Source organism: Acartia tonsa, chromosome 14, assembly GCF_053477335.1.
Source record: "Acartia tonsa isolate MP-2025a chromosome 14, ASM5347733v1, whole genome shotgun sequence".
NCBI classification, from domain to species: domain Eukaryota; kingdom Metazoa; phylum Arthropoda; class Copepoda; order Calanoida; family Acartiidae; genus Acartia; species Acartia tonsa.
Genome location: NC_137273.1, coordinates 36,185,474 through 36,202,723, shown reverse-complemented (window position 1 = coordinate 36,202,723; position 17,250 = coordinate 36,185,474). Strand labels below are relative to the sequence as shown.

The 17,250-nt window shown below is 33.0% G+C and overlaps 1 protein-coding gene across 2 annotated transcripts in view; it reads right to left on the bottom strand.

Annotated features, from left to right (window-relative positions):
- Window positions 1-17,250, bottom strand: part of LOC145306043 (uncharacterized) — a 125,629-nt gene that overhangs the window by 64,336 nt on the left and 44,043 nt on the right. For both annotated transcript variants that reach the window (XM_080147972.1, XM_080147974.1), the window contains exons 19-35: window positions 16,803-16,867; window positions 16,435-16,517; window positions 15,913-15,984; window positions 15,017-15,155; window positions 13,312-13,405; window positions 13,142-13,182; window positions 11,808-11,894; window positions 11,063-11,153; window positions 10,259-10,333; window positions 8,418-8,472; window positions 7,519-7,603; window positions 6,968-7,037; window positions 6,089-6,141; window positions 5,553-5,661; window positions 5,240-5,335; window positions 4,791-4,853; window positions 4,094-4,215 (exon numbers count right to left, since the gene is read on the bottom strand). In XM_080147972.1, the coding sequence (XP_080004098.1) occupies window positions 4,094-4,215; window positions 4,791-4,853; window positions 5,240-5,335; window positions 5,553-5,661; window positions 6,089-6,141; window positions 6,968-7,037; window positions 7,519-7,603; window positions 8,418-8,472; window positions 10,259-10,333; window positions 11,063-11,153; window positions 11,808-11,894; window positions 13,142-13,182; window positions 13,312-13,405; window positions 15,017-15,155; window positions 15,913-15,984; window positions 16,435-16,517; window positions 16,803-16,867 (1,400 nt within the window). The remainder of the gene's footprint in view (window positions 1-4,093; window positions 4,216-4,790; window positions 4,854-5,239; window positions 5,336-5,552; window positions 5,662-6,088; window positions 6,142-6,967; window positions 7,038-7,518; window positions 7,604-8,417; window positions 8,473-10,258; window positions 10,334-11,062; window positions 11,154-11,807; window positions 11,895-13,141; window positions 13,183-13,311; window positions 13,406-15,016; window positions 15,156-15,912; window positions 15,985-16,434; window positions 16,518-16,802; window positions 16,868-17,250) is intronic.

Below are 17,250 nucleotides of genomic sequence, written 5' to 3'. Positions count from 1 at the left end.
CCTTTTATCAGGTTTTTGGCTATTTTTATATGTTTTACATATTTCCCAAGATCTTTGTTTATTTTGATCCAATTTTCAAACTTTTATGGGATATCAGTATCAAAATAATTTTTCCCATTGTTATGAGCATCTTTAATATAATTTACTTTGACCATCGTCATCATACAAAATAAAACAAGGTTTCATATTTATTTTATCCAATAAATCTATTCTTGATTTTAGTAAAAACCTTTTAAATCTACCTGTACGTATTCCCATCTACGATTTTTTGTGCTTCGCTACTTATGGATGTTGTCATCCTTGTTTCTACAATCATTTCACTGTTTAAAGAAGTAAAGTTTTTTGTTTATCCTTTAAGATCTCGCTAACTACAGCACCAATTGAGATTTTTATTAGAGAGGTTTCACATAGATCCTGGGATGGTTTAAGGCTATTATTTTCGAATTAGTTTTATATAATATCTCCAACCTCTCCAACTCCAATACAGCGATCCTAGTATACCAATTAATATCCGGTAGACATGAACCGGTTCTAAGCCATACGAATAAACTATGTCTGGCATCTTATTACATCCAGTTTTCTACGAATATAAAAATGTAAAATCATAAGATTAAAACCAGTTGTTTTTAGCCCCGAGATACATTCTATATCCTCAGAAAGCTGTTTATAATACGTCGCGAGAAATAACTATATAAATATTAATAATACTATTATACATCTATTCTATCGAATGCCACTCTCAAGTCAAACCTACTTTAATATACAAAAACATGTAACATTAAAAAAGAGCCATAAAGTGAAAGAAAGAAAAAATCATTCCTTTTGTATTTATAATACAAGGGCAATTAATCTTCCTCTGATCTATCTAAGTTTTGTCCAGAGCAAGTTTAAGACTATTTAAGAGGGGAATGGTTTAAAATCCTCCCTTAAACCCTTCCTAAAATAAATATGTCTTGTAGAAAATCAAATTTGGGTAAAAACAAAGGTTATTATGGGGCCCCTTGTAGGCAGAAGCAATGCATCATTTTTTATTAAAAGCGAAACTTTTTTATAATTAGGGTCGGTCCATACTTCCGTAACGGTTCGCTCTTTTCGTTAACTTAGGCAAGTTAAAATTGTCCCATCGATTTCAAACTTAGCATAGTAATTCCTGTAGTAGCTAGGTTCGATTTAGAAAGCGTAGCAACTTTGTAATCGACAATGTACAATGTTATAAGCAAATCATCTCTATAATCGAGTCCTAAAAATGTAAGTATGTTCTTAAACATCAACCTGTATGTATGCAGTTTTTAACAGATTTAATTACAATTTTGTTTCGAATTTTGTACTTTATATTCTGATTATTCCGTTCTGACGCTCTACTAGTGTTAATTTTCATTTGTCCTACCGTTTTAGAGCTTCGCTTTTATGGATGTTGTCATCCTTGTTTTAAAATGAAAAACACGAATAAAGAAAAAAGTTTAACAAGGCGTGTTGTATAACTTTCTTTGTCTTTTAAATCACCTTCAATTTAGATAAAATTCAGAATTTAAAAAAAGCTTGTTTTTCCAATTATCAAGGTTGTTTATTTGTCACGTAGTTGCTTCATAACTTTCTTGGTCTGTCCGTCTGTTTAAAAGTTGATGTTCTCGGCTCTACTACAGAAAGACGGCTACAACTAATGTAATTTACTTATTCTGTCGGACATTTCGTGATTTTTACTCATACTGAACAGAGATTATCTGCTTTATAACTCACTTTGTCCGTTTGTCCATCTATGATTTTTTTTGTGGTGGGCTGTTTATGTTATCTTTGACCAAAAACATATATTTTTTTTTTCATTCTAAGAAAAAAAATAATATTGAATTGAAGCAAATAACTATATTGAATATCAATAATAAATAGAAGTATGTTAGGAAGCAGTTTATAGTGCCTATAAAAAGACGTCATACAATACAAATGACCAATGATAGGCCAGTATACATTTTACCATGGGGCAATTAAAATGTTTATTGGCCTATCATTGGTCATTTGTATTGTATGACGTCAGTTTTTATAGGCGCTATAAGCTGCATCTATGTTAGGCGAAAAAAATAGCTTTTTGTACTAATACCTTTGACACCCAAGTTTTTTTTTTATTTTTTAAAAAAGTTAACAAAGGTTGCTAAACTTCTAAGCTTTTAAACTCAGGGGTAAGGATAAGTTTTCTTAAAAATAATTATTTTGCAGGTTAATTTATCTAAAATACTGTTCTCAGTTGTTTGATTTTCAGTCTTTTTTAAAGGTACTTCCCTAGAGGCCTCTAGGGGCACTTGAGGAGGAGAGAGTTGAAACGCAAACCTATTTTTTAAAGTAAAATAAATTTGGAGAGAGGGGACGACCAGCTAACCCAATTTTTTATTTTAGTTTTTTTTTTAAAGCGAAGCTTTTCTATAATTAGGGTCGGTCCGTCCGTCCGTCCGTCCGTCCGAGATAGATAGCTTTTATTCGTTAATTTAGGCATGTTAGAATTGTCCTATCGATTTCAAACTTTGCATGATAATTCCTGTAGTAGTTGGGTACGATTTAGAAAGCGTAGCAACTCTATAATCATTACCAGAATGTCCGTACGTCCATTTTAAACATGTTGATTTTTCTACTTTTTTAACAACAAATTTTCAAGTGTTTTAATTATCCGTTTGATCTGATTTTTGATATATTGATTCCTGGGACAACAAAGAACAATACTATAAACGAAGCAACTCTATATTCAAGTCCAAAAATGTAAGTATGTCCATAAACATTATTCTGTTTTTAAGCAGTTTTTCAACAAATTTACCTACAATTTTGATTCGACATTTATACATTTATGTTCCGATTTTTCAGTTCAGATACTATACAAGTGTTAATGTCCGTTTGTCCTACCGTTTCAGTGCTTCGCTTTTATGGATGCTGTCATCCTTGTTTAAATAATTTTTTTGGGCGGTGGGGCGTAATTACCCTCCCTCAAACTAGTTATAAACCTTTCCGGGACCTATGAGAAGCTACCCTGTTAATGAGAACCCGATCGGTTCAGCGGTTAGCGAGATCCTTCAATACAGACAAACAGACACACAGACAAACACACATCCTGTTACTTTATTATAAGGATATGTTAGGCAAGGGGCCAATATATCCCTTATGTATATCTTTGAAATTTTAAGTTCTTGCGTAGCTTGCTTCACTTATTTAATAAAAAAAAGTAAGTCGTAGATGATTAGGTAACACTACGTTTAAAGAGGTAATATGGTGATTTCCCTCAAAGTGCCACTCGGGCATTGACCCCCTCCTTTATTTTTAAGATGATTTTAATATAGTTGGGAGGGGGGCCGGGGTCTAACCCTGCCTACTCAGTACTCTATGTAACATAACCTAACCTGACTAAAAGTAATTTAAAAAACTAAAGAAAAACTACTTCAAAATGAGGGGGGGGTGGGGGTTTCTGTGCTCTGTAGGCACTGTTAGGGAAACCACCTGTAACTAAAAGTTGACCTTAAAGTTTTGTAATAAATAACACAAAATGATTATTGTTTATCTACCTTATTATTTTACTTGCGACTGCCCCCCCCCCCCCCCCCTTGGATCTAGAGGTCTCTGTAATCAAAGGGGTAGAAAGGGGACATAAAATAGCCTTAAACCATCCCAAGGATTAAATCTAATATTGATATAGCCTTAAACCATTCCATGACCTATGTGAAGCTTCCCTATAAATGAGAACTCAATCAGTTTAGTAGTTATTGAAATCTTAAGCTTTAGACAAAAAAACTCACATTAAAAAAAACGCTTATCGATCTGACCATCGCATTTATATGTATTATTTTTCTAATGTATTTTATATTTTTTTTAGATGTTCGGTTTTCATCTTTTAATAAAGATCTGTAACCTATCTGCCTTTACATCCTCGTCGGACAGCAAATATTGGGTTGTTTTGCGCTTGAATGAAAGATCTCGAAAATCTCAATCGCCGTTAAACAGTTACCTTAATTTTTTATCCCTCATTTGTTCTAACTGTCTATGATGTTCTATCTCAAGTAATCTATGTTATTTTCTATCAAATCTACTTTTAATTGATTCTTTACTAAGTATTCTATGTTACCTTAATTTCTGATCCCTCATTTGTTCTAACTGTCTATGGTGTTCTAACTCTAATCTTCTCTGTTCGTCTCTGTCCGCCTGTTGTTGGCTATAGGATGGTTCAGAATGGAGAGATGTTGGCACCTAAAACACAATGAAAGAATTGTCCTATAGATTTTAAACTTTTCAATAGATATTTAAAAAAAAACAGTATCTTTTTTATAACGCTATAAAAGATATTTACATAAAAAAATCTTTCTTTTATTATAATTATTATAGCAAAACTACTCTATTATTCATTATGTCTGCCCGTATGTCTGTTAGAAACGTAGATTTCTCTTCTGCTATTCAAATTTGACAGTTGAAATTTTTACCTGTACCAATAAGCATCCAGTAAATAATTTACTTGCTCCTTCGGCCTAGCGATCATCAATAATACAAAGTAGAACGACGTCTGTCTGTCTATCTGTTTGTTTGTTTGTATCGAAGGATCTCGCTAACCGCTGAACTGATTAGATTTTCCTTAACAGGGTAGCTACTCATAGGTCCCGTGAAGGTTTATAACTATTTTGGGGGAGGGTACCACCACCCTAGGTATATTAACTAGGTAAAATAAAAAATGGGATTGGGAGGGGGCGTTCCCCCCCCCCCCCCCGAAAAAAATCATTGTTTCTGTAAAATTTTAAAGAGCCAATTACGCGTAGAAATTAAAGCTATACCTGTGACTTCTGTAATTGATCTTGGGCAGGTTTTGTGCTCCTTTCTGGGGGCGCGGGGCTCAACTAAAAAAATTATCATAAAATTGGGAAATAAAAGAACGCAGATGGAGGGTGATAAAAACCCCCCCTCCCCCAACGGATAAACGAATAAGAAAACGTTATCATGTAACTTAGAAGACTAGTGTAATAAACTCCCCTCTCCTCTCTCCCTCTTGATTGGTTGGTTCCATTTTGTAGTGTCCAAACTTATCAACCAATTTTAATATACTGCAGGGGTAATTTTATTAGGGATATCCGATATCCAGCCTGACATCTGGCAAACGTTCGATATTCAGCAAATTACCGGATATCCGGCATTATAAATCAACCGGATAGTTTCATTATCCGGTATCCGGCCGGATATTGAAAATGGCCGGATATCCGGCCTAACCCTACTCTTATGTTGTCACCTTGACTTCCTGTTCTTGCTCTCTGTTATCCAGCTGTCCCTTCTCCTCTCCCTCTTTAGGATGGCTCACCAGGCTTTGTGAGGTTGTTGTTCCTGTTATTGGTTAATTATTTAGATATTGGATAAAAATATATCGAATTATAAACAGCTTTCCGCGGATATAGAATTTATAAGAGAAAATAGTTTTTCGTTCGATTGTTTATTATTTTAGGTTAGGTTAAAGTATGTACTGGGTAATCCCTTAGAGTAAGGCCCCCGCAGGGATAGGGCCCCGATTCTATTAAATTATCCATATTCTATTATCAAATTCCTGTCATAGACGTTATAGTGGACGTTAGTGAAGTTATTGACGGCATCAAGGTCGGTATGTTGGTCAGTAGTTGTTGCTCAGCACGTTGACGCTCCTCCTCGATCATTTCTGTTAGTTTGACATACATATAATTTAATATTTTTCAATTGTTAAACGTCTTAAGGCGTAAGATAATAGACAATAAATTGATTAAGGTGCAACCCTTCTTTTATCCTTTTTAAGGGAGTCCTAACAAAGGTCCCGGGGTGGTTTTATGCTATTTAGGGTTAGGCCGGATATCCGGCCATTTGAAATATCCGACCGAATACCGAATATCCGGTAATATAACAGTTTCTTTCTTACCGTTTCTAATACGAATCCCCTAAATACTAGGAGTGCAGTCGCCAGTCCTTAAATAAAGTAACATAATTTGGGTCTTTATGTGTGGTGCGAGAGATACCACTGAACCGATATAGTTAAAAATGACATTTGCCCCCCCCCCCCTCCCCATTTTCCCCGAATGTCCCAAGAGGCAAATTAATTATTAATGTCAATCCTGTTTCACGTTTTAGCCTTTCTTCCTCCAGTTTGATCTCCTCCTGTCGTTTTACCTCCTAAATTATAGCTAGTATGATTATAGAGTTGCTATGCTCTTTTTGGTTTCACGACATTTTTTAGGCCGGTCGTCTTCGTTCAATCAATCATTATTATAAAATTGTCTCGTAGGATTTTAACAGAGTATACAATTTAGGAATTCAAAATTTTAAAATTATTATTTCAGCCATTTGTATGATGTCTACCTAATAAAGCTCTAAAAGGATGCATTAATTAATATACAGCAAAAATGGATTTAAGATTATTTATTTTTCTTCTATAAAAGCCGTACACACAAACGCGAAATAATTAAATAAATAGTTGTATACTCTTTTTAAATTCTACAGGGCATTTTCATAATAATGATTGATTGAACGAAGACGACAGGTCTAAAAAATGTCGAAAAAACGCGGCATTCTTAATTCAAAAACCCATCTCTGGCAATTAATTGACTTCAATCAATCAATAAAGTCCTCTAATACCCACTTATCCTGGTAATCGACACACAACCAAGTTTGATCCTACTTTAACCTGACATGTTTTAGGAAATTGCAGAATTTTAACAAACTTTTGACAGATTTTTTTGTAATGGTTGAAAAAATTGTGGTAATTAGAGTTATAAATAGAGTTTTAGGTAAATAAATGTTCAGGAAAATAAGTCAACCCCCCCCCCCCCTTCTTACTATTATGTTTACATTTTTTCATATCTAACACTTATGTGAGGCTCTAGCCTAACCTAAAAAAGCAAAAAAAAAATTGTAGTCCATTTTGATAGAAGTAAAATTGACTTATAAATTTTTTTATTCACTGTTTTAAAAAGATAGAACAATTATATCAAAAGCTTACCTTGGCATACATACTGGCAAGTCTAATCTGTTCAGTTCGAACTTTGGTATGTTCTTTACTCTTTCTTACTCTATAATAAACAATGATGAAAACATTCATAAAAGCCAAGCTATGAAACGGTAGGACAAACAAACATTAACATTTGTATAGTGTCAGAACTGAATAATATAATCAGAATAGAAATGTATGACAGTCAAAACAAAATTGTAAGTAAATTTGTTGGAAAACTGCTTAAATACAGGTTAATGTTTAAGGACATACTTACATGTTTAGTACTTGATTATAGACATGCTTCACTTATAACATTGTACTTTAATGTCCCAGGAATCAGTATTCCAAAGATCATATCAATCGGATTATTATATCACATAAACATTGTTAAAAAAGTTAAAAATCAACATTTTTAAAATGGACATACGGACATTCTGGTAACGATTGTAGAGTTAGCAATTCGTTGGCTAAAAAACTTTAGGTACTTTTTATTAAACTTTGATTGGTTGGTTTCATCTAACAGTGTCCAAACTGTCCAACCAATAATTCCTTATCATTACCTGTGTATTATATTCATATAATCTTCATAATCCATATCATTGGTTTTCTCAACAGCCCCAGTCTCTTTATTGGTTCGAACCAGTCCTGATATTATTAAAAACAGTTAAGGTTTATCAATTACAAATGATCATGAAACGCGTAGAAAACTAATTTTATATCAGAATCAAAATTAGATTATCAAGCGACTAAACAGTAAACAATTCAAAATGGACAGTTACATTTTTTCTTTAAATTAGTCAAAGCCAAGTTTGAAGATTTAAAGTATGTTTTTTTAATGTAATAAAATAGCGTTGTATTTGGAGGACTTTAATAACTTAATAGTCCAAGTTTTCCATTTTCCTGAAGCGCTTAAAAATTTTAACATTATTTTTTTTAGGCATTTTGTAATACCCTAATTGAATGTTTGGGAATAGTCCTTTTCGTGACATCGCACTTTATGGAGCGATTTGTCGTATTTTTTAAATGACTTTTTATAGGTTAATTTAGGTTAGGTTATGTTATATTGGGTTAGGTGATTGCCCCACATGGTTAGGTAAGTGGCCCCGCAGGGTTAGAGCTCCCCCGCAGGGTCTTGAAATAGGAGAAAATATACTGTGAAAAATACGAAGAATCGCCCTTTAAGGTGCGATATCACGAAAGGAACTATACCCGAATGTTTAAATAGCAAGAAGTTAAAAGCCAGATGGCAACGCCTCTTAAGGGGCGCATAGTAATATTTTCACAGTATCTTTTGATAGATTATTTTATGTTAGGTTAGGTTGAGTTGGCTTAGGTTATTGCCCCGCAGGGTTAGAAACCCCTCGCAGGGGCTAGAAATAAGGGAAACGCTACTGTAAAAATGCAACAAAAAGCCCCTTAAAAGGCGCTGCTACGTTAGGGACTATACCCAATATTTTACCTAATATTTCAGCTTGCGTTTCTTCTTTCACCGTCATTTTTGCTCGAGTTACATCCTAAATATACATTTACTTTTGTGTAAAATTCAAAAGAGGGTTTAAACTTAAAGGTATAGAGTTTAAAATGTAAAGCAGGAGAACTTTAAACTTCTGGTCATCATAAAAAATGCATTTGGTAACTAAATATCATATAATAGGTTAAACAATACTGAAGTAGATTATTAAAATAAATTAGGGTCGCTGTATCGCTGCCACACCAAAATTGTTTTGGTGAAAAATCCTCCAAAATCACATAAAAAATTCTCCTAAAATTAAATAAAATTTTATGTTAATAACCCTTCTAAGATTTAATTTAATTTTTGTAGATTTTTATGTGATTTTTCATTTTGGAGGATTTTTCAGCCAAATAATTTTGGTGAGGCAGCGACCCTTATATTTTTTTTAACAATCCACCTCTGAACATTGTTCTATTTCTTATGCTTTTTTTAGAAGACTCTTTAGAAAACTGAAAATATAGAAAAATCTTTCTTAAAATCAGGGATAAGGGATGGGAAACGTAGGAAAATATTATTTCAGGCCTATTTCAAGCCTAGGCCTATTTCTAGCCTAATAAACCAGTTTTGGGATAGCGCAGTGGTTCGTATAAAATGCTAATGAAAAAGCTGTGTGTGTGTGTGTAGATAAAGTATAGAATCAAATTCAGGTAGCTAGTTTAAAGTAAAAAACATAACTTTTTATAAACCTATATATTAATGGCTTTTGTTAAAAAGAAGTTTTTTCTCTCCCAAAATTTTTTATCTTTTACTTTGGTAATTTGAACTGTCAGAAAGCTATCGTTGGGTTTCCCTCAGACAGATTTTAGTTTGTATTATTTGCATTTTTATTAATGAGTAAAAATTTTATTTGAAAATTTCATTGCTAATTAAAATTCAAAATAAATAAATAAATATGCACTTGGGTAACATTCTATCAAGTTCTTTGGATACTATACTGGATATAATGTAATGATATATCTGTACTGTGTTGTATTGTACAAAAATTAGGGTGAAGGTGTTGTATCAACTCCATACTAAATTTTTAAAATTCAAAATACAACATCTAATTTATAAACTACCAAATGAAAATTCGTAGCTACCTTCTTTCCAAAAAAATAATCCTGTTATTTTTGTTTTTTCTATGTGGCCCTTTTTTAATGTTTAACTCTAAGCAGATTTAATAATTAAACTAATGTGATCTAACACCATTTATATTTATTTTTTCGTAGCAGACAAAATCATTATTTTTTTCTAGAATTGTCTGCTTGTAAAATTTCCGCCATCTGTGATTTGGGCTTGTTTTGTATCAACCAATCACCAATTGGCTCCGCCAATTGGTGATTGGTTGATACAAAACAAGCCCAAATCACAGAACACTATTGGTTTAGAGCGGTAGCCAATATGAGCCGTCCGCCAGTAAGGTCATTAAATGATCCCTTTCAAAACCAGGCCGAGACCTAATTTATGGCCAGGTTTCCTATCCCTTATCCCTGCTTAAAATTAGTGTTAGAAGTATAAGTTTTGAGATTGAAACAAATTGAAAGGTGTAGTAAAGTATTATATGTCAATATGTCAGTATACTGCAGAATACAGTACATTGACTGTAAATTATTCAGGTGTGCAAAAATTAGTTTAAAACTTTGAATACCTTTCTAAATGTTTGTTGGTTGGTTTAAAGCTAGCAGTGTCCAAACCTCTGAACTTATATCTTTGTATCCTGAACTTTATATCCTTAAATTACTTTAATATACAATTCATGGAGTACCCTAATCACAGAGAAGCTGCGCCACTACTAAAACAAATTTTACCTTAGGCATACTTTTAGAGATTCTCGCATACTCATTTTCTCTGATAGGTGTCGTCTGCTTGCTTTTGGTCTGGGACTAAACAAAACATCAACATTCATAATGGGACATTGGACTGTATAGTATACTGGTACCCAAAGTTTTATGAACATGAAATCTCATTCCCATATAAACCACCCCTTAAATAGTGGATGTAAATATTCATTTATTTCCCGGAGGTAACCATTTATTTCCCCGAGGTAGTCATTTTTAGAAGATTTTCAAATCTTTTTTGGAAGATTTTTGAATTTTTATTAATTATTAAAAGAAACTTGATATCAGGGATAAAAATGATCATAGCCGGGAAATAAATGAAAATTAAAAACCAAAATTAAACCACATTTTAGCATAAAAAAATGAGTTTTTTGTTTAAATGAGAATGATATTCCTGTCCAGTTTTTAAAACTTTGGATAATTTTATTAATTCTATATTGTTTTTTTCGAACTTCCCAATTTAAATCTACAGAAGGTATAGTTTTGTTTTAATAATTGTGTAAGTATGTATATCACTGAGCGTTCATTGTCTTATCCCTCAAATCTCTGGTTAAGGATGGCTATAAAGAATGTGTTTTAGTTTAAGCAATGCTTGACAATAGCTTTTTACACTTAATACTCTACGTCCAAAGTTTTAAGAACATTCATAATTTTTTTTGTGCGAAAAAGGTTTTTCATCCCTCACGAAAAGAGCCTAAATCCTTCGGATTTCCAGCAGGTAAATTTAACGAAAAGCAGAACCCGATCGGTCCAGTGGTTAGCGAGATCCTTTACCTGAGTTGGGACACTTTGTTGTTTAGTTGTGGAACTATCTGACAATTTTCTCAGTGGATTTGCTATGGCGTCAGATCTTGTGGTTACAGGCCTAAATTAATGGCGTTGCTACAAAAGACCTAACCATACAAAAGATCTCAATTACAAAAGACATAATCTACAAAAGACCTAATCTTACAAAAGGCTAAAGGATTAGGTCTTTTATAGCATTAGTTCTTTTGTAGGAATAGGTCTTTTATGGCAACGCATTTATTAATTAAATCAAACAATATTAGTTTTCTTTAGAACTTATGGCTTGTTGTAATAAAAAAAAAGATAACTATTCTTTCATTCACAAAAAAAAATTCTGTACTCCATAAATATGTTCTTGTAAAAACCAAAAGCAATTACTATATTTTTGAATTTCAAAATATAATCACGCAACCTTTCAAATATATGTAAAGGGTTTCGTGTTTAAATATTGAAAAGTAGCAAGGCAGTTTTATAAAGGTATAACTCACAAACACATATAAAGACCTTTGTTTTTGAGGTTCCCACGGCTAAATAATTGATGAGAGAGAATTTATACAAAAATTGAATAATTGTTTTTTCTCGTTTTTATTCGAATCCGGTGGATAGGAACCGGTTCTCATCCATACGAAAAAATCTTTGCTAGCATCGTATTATATCCAGCTTTCTACGAATATAAAAATTCTATATTCGCGGAAAGCGGTTTATAATACGATGAAAGATTAAACTATTTTACCTAAATGGTTTAGGATTAGGATTATTTTGTCTGTATCTGTCCACAGAATTCAAGTATTGCAGATATTCGTCCTCCGTGTCCTCTTGCCTGAAAAGCACAATTATATTTTTAATGGATTTATCACTTTAGATGGTCAATCTGAAACATTATCCCTCAAACTTTAATACAATTTTCCCCAGCAAAGATTTATATATATAAAAAATTCAGAGCTTCCCTTTTACATGAACGATATGAAAAATAAATGTCCTTTAGTTTCAAAATGTGTACACTTTTTATCCAAAAATATAGTTGGATTGTATCTACACTGTGTTCCTATTGGCAAAATCCCGGAAGTGAGGATCTATACTTTATATATAGGTCTGATCAACACTTTTACTGTTTTCCTGATCAACCTATTTTTTCGTATTTTAGATTTTAAAGAAAATTTATTAGAAAATAGTTATAAACCTCTCGGGATCGACCTATGAGAAGCTACCCTGTAAAGGAGAGCCCGATCGGTTCAGAGATCAAACAAACAAACAGACAGACATCGTTCTACTTTGTATTATATATTGTATATTTAAAAAGTAAGTACGATTTTGTCAACAAGACGATTAAAGACCTTAATTAAATATTGATTGGTTGATTCAAGCTTTATAAATGTGTTCAAACTTTTCTACAAATAAATTTGATTTACAGAAGGGTTATTTTGGGAATATACATCAATTTGTTGTCAATTGTCTTATCCCTCAAGTTACCAGTTTAAAGGGGCTAAACATTATAAATATGATCGTTAGTTAAGTAAACACAGTGCGTATGAAGGTGCTTCGACTTTTGTGTCAGAACCTAAATTAGGACATAGTGCATTTCATTACCCTAGGTTAGGTAACTTAATTTCACTTTTCAATAAAATCTAAAATGCACCCGGTTTTGAGAAAATTAGATTAAAAAATTTCAAGTTTAATTTTCACCCACTAGGAGTTATCGCATAACCATGACAAGAAAAGCAAAGATTATTTATTTTAAATTTTGAACAAGTTTGCATTTATAAAGTTCTTCATAAAACCATTGTCATGATTATGCGGCAACTCCTAGTGGATGAAAATTGGACTTGAAATTTTCAAATCTAATTTTCTCAAAAACGGTTGCACTTTAGATTTTATTGAAAAGGGAAATGAAGTTACCTAACCTAGGGTAATGAAATGAACTATGTCCCAATTAAGGTTCTGACACAAAAGTCAAAGCACCTTCATACACACTGTGTAAATGGAAAATGGATAAAATAAGTGATTTATTTTTTTTTAAATAGACAAATTTATAGAGTAGCTGCCCTACATAAAAGTAAAAATACAAACCTTGAATAAGGACTTCTATCCTTGGAATTTTGTATTCTTCTGATTAAAAATATGCATTTAGAATTACCATTAAGATCTCGCTAACGGCCGTACAGATCATTCCAAAAGTTTTGTTTTGTTCAAGGGCAGGTTTAAGGCTATTTAGATTTTAAAATGCATATTATTTTCCTTGTTTGGCTATTAGCAGCAAGTAACGAGTTACTCTTGTTCTTATCCTCTTTACTCTGGGGTCTTTCTATAGATGGACTTTGTCCCCCATACATCCTAAAATAATGGTTATTCTTCCTCTTATACTCTTTACTCAATGACATAGAATTTATTGGTTACTCCTTCTCTTATCATCTTTACTCTGAGGTCTTTCAATAGATGGACTTTGTCCCCCATACATCCTAAAATGATGGTTATTCTTCCTCTTATACTCTTTACTCTAGTGTATTTATTTAGGTGGACTTTGTACCCCATACATCCCAAAATAATGGTTATTCTTCCTCTTATACTCTTTACTCTGGGGTATTTATTTAGATGGGCTTTGTCCCCCATACATCCTAAAATAATGGTTATTCTTCCTCTTATACTCTTTACTCTAGTGTATTTATTTAGATGGGATTGTCCCCCATACATCCTAAAATAATGGTTATTCTTTCTCTTAAACTCTTCACTTAATGACATAGAATTTATAGGTTACTCTGGGGTCTTTCAATTGATAGACTTTGTCCCCCATACATCCTAAAGTAATGGTTATTCTTCCTCTTATACTCTTTACTCTAGTGTATTTATTTAGATGGGCTTTGTACCCCATACATCCTATTATAATGGTTATTCTTCCTCTTATATTCTTTACTCAATGGCATAGAATTTATTGGTTACTTCTTCTCGTATGCTCTTTACTCTGAGGCCTTTTTATAGATGGACTTTGTGCTTTACCCTCCCCCCACCCATCCCAAATGAAAAAGACGTTTGTTTTTTTTTATTTAACCTAATAATTTTTCTGCGGGGTACACAAATTTTTTTCTCTGTTATCTATTTTTATGGAATTTCTAATAAAACTAATTAAAATTAGGACAATTTCTAAGGAGTAATTGCTTTTATATGTTCAAATTATATTTAGTTTCTAATGTTCAAGAAAGGAGATTTTATTCAAAGAAAAATTAATTTTACCCCAAAATTTTGAGGCAATAATCTTTCTTCGTGTAAAATAACTCTTTCTTTCTAATACTATTTTTTTAATATAAAATCCAGACTTTTTAACAACTATAGAAAATATTAAAATTAATTTGATTTAACAGATATAATATTAAAATATTTAAAATTGTAAATAACCTAAATCGTATTTATCATAACACGAGTCACAAAAACAAGAACGATTGCGTACAAAAGTAGCAAAGCTTTTGAAATAATAAGGTAATTATGAAGAAAAATTTTAAGGGAATTACATATAATTGAAATGAGGAAAGAAAAAGAGAGAAAGAAAAAAGTGGGTTATGTACAGACGTCAGAGGGAAAAGAGGTGTTTACCCCCCTTAAACTTTGAAACCCAACCACCCCCCTTCAAAATTTTAAAAATACAATAGATTATCTTACTGAAACCTTTGAAAACCCTCATTTTACCCCCCTCAAAATAAAAATCTTTGAAGTCCCTGGGGGTAGGGAGAGTTTAAGTGTTATATGGAGAAATCATTACAGAAAGACGGAAGGACTGGCAGAAGGACGAACAAACATATAAAGATACAACTTCTTATAGAGTAGATTTGCTACAAAAATAAATTATTTACGGCAAAAACCTTTTAAAATCTAAATTATTAAATTTTTGACTTGTGTTAATTTTATAATCGCGACTCTAAATGTTAGATGAATAATAAAAGACTAAACTACTACCTATTTCTAAGGCTACTATGTGCACTCTGCGCCCTCTTGGCCTGCACTTGCCTTTCCTTTACCCGGCCCCTCACACCCCCCTCCACATCGCTGGCACGCCCCCGAGAAATTTCCCCGCGTCCGCGTAGTCCATCCAAATCTGAAACAAACAATGATGATTAAGATCGTTAATGACATGGCATGTGTCATGACCTGGGGGGGGGGGGGGGGTAGGGGACATTGGGCTTTTTATTACACTAGTCCCAAAAGTTTAATATTAACGTTTTCCTTAATAACTTTGAGGACTTTTATTGAATTTTCATTGGTTGGTGCATTAATTTGAGTGTCCAAATGTTTCAACCACTAATTGTAATCTACGAAAGTGGTAATTTTGTTTAACATCATAGGGGATGTAAAATATTTTATTGGCATTTGTCTTATCCATTTCGATCCCCGTGTCATGCCACATCAATCAAAAAGGAAATATTTTTTTTATAGAAAATAATATAAAACATTTACAGCATGAAAATTGTCTATAATTATCAACGTTTATTTCATCTAATTTGTTTTTTATTATGATTTTCTGTAAAATTGTCTATAATACGATAATCAACCAGTTCTAATCCATCGGAGATTAAAAGGATTCGAAGCTATAATGGTATATCTAATTATCGCATTGTATTATAGACAGCCCTCGGCGGATATTAATATCAAAACCTATAAGATTAAAACCTCTGGCCTGGGCCTTTGTCACCTAGAAGCTAACAAAACTGGTATTCATTTTTCTGATTTATTTTAATAATCGTGGAAAATTGCCTGTAATACGATATAATACATGATATTTAAGTATTGCTGAGAACCGGTTCTATCCAATCGGAATTGAATCGGATTTAAAGCCAAACTGGAAAATATTTTACCTGCTCTGGAACTGGATTTCCACTGTTGGTGATGTGCTGGTGACCTGTGGTCGCTCTCTAAGAGCTGACCTGTACACAAGGACGTAGTCAGGTGGTGTACTATGATTTACATAGCAGGGATTCTAAGGTAAAGACAATGGAAATTTTTGCGTAACCTAACTTAATTTTAAAAAAGAAAACTACCCCTACTGCACGGTATCAACCTCTAATTTCACTTTATTGATATTTACAACCAATTTCAAAATGGCCCAAATATGCATCTTTTAGTGCAAAACATAATTGGATATATCCATCCTGGTGGCCACAGAAGCCTTCAAAGTTCATGTACATTTAAGTTGCCTAAAAATACTAAACCAGATTCTTTATTAATTTAAATTCCTATGGTGTCAATGATATTAGACAGGAGATTCAATAAGCCCTTCCCACTCCCCCTCTCGTCACTACGGAATATGCATTATCATAAGCCCCCCCCCCCCTCCCCCCGGCTATTAAGAATGTTTGTTTGAACTACGCCTGTTCCTGGAATGTTATGGCTGGACGCAGAGTGGGACAAATCCTCCTTGTCTGATACACTCGCGTCAAATGAGTTCTTCAAGTTGCTAAATCTAAAATAATACAAGATTAGTTTTCTTTAAAACTTATACCTTTTTAAATCAAAAGATTAAGGCCCTTTCATCTACAGACATTGAAATCCTTTTAAAAATGAGGTCTCTGGAGGATTTAGGCCAGTTTGAACCCCTCCTTTCCCATGAAAAACACCATTTATGCTACAATCACAGTCACTATTTAAAATAAATAATACATAATATTTTATTTGAACATAATAGTATGTCAGTAAAATGCCAACAATTTGAGAGAATACCAGGACTCGAACCCAAGGCTTTGTTTACCTGGAATTCCAGTCCTTCATCCTGCGCATACTTTCTGGAGTCAGCTGGCAGTTGGACAGGTTCTGCACACGTAAAATAAAATTATGAAAGACATTGCACAAAAGGCCTATCAAGCACTGAAACATCTCTTCCCCTTATTAAAAAAAAATTATAATATTTGGGGGGGGGGGGGGGATTTAGTTTTTTTCTCTTATGTCTAATCTTTGCAGAATCAACCCCTACGAGGCTACTCAATGTAACCTAACCTATTCTAACCTAATCTTACGAAAAGGGAATAGGGAGCTGCAGGATTCAGCTTATACCAACAACGAAATTAACTAGGAAAAAAATCACAAAACCTATATGTGATTTTTAGGGGGCAATAATGATAGAATTGACGATTTTTTTATCTGCCCCCCAAATATCATTTTAGATTTATTTGGCTAGTTGGCTTGTTGCCTTATTCATG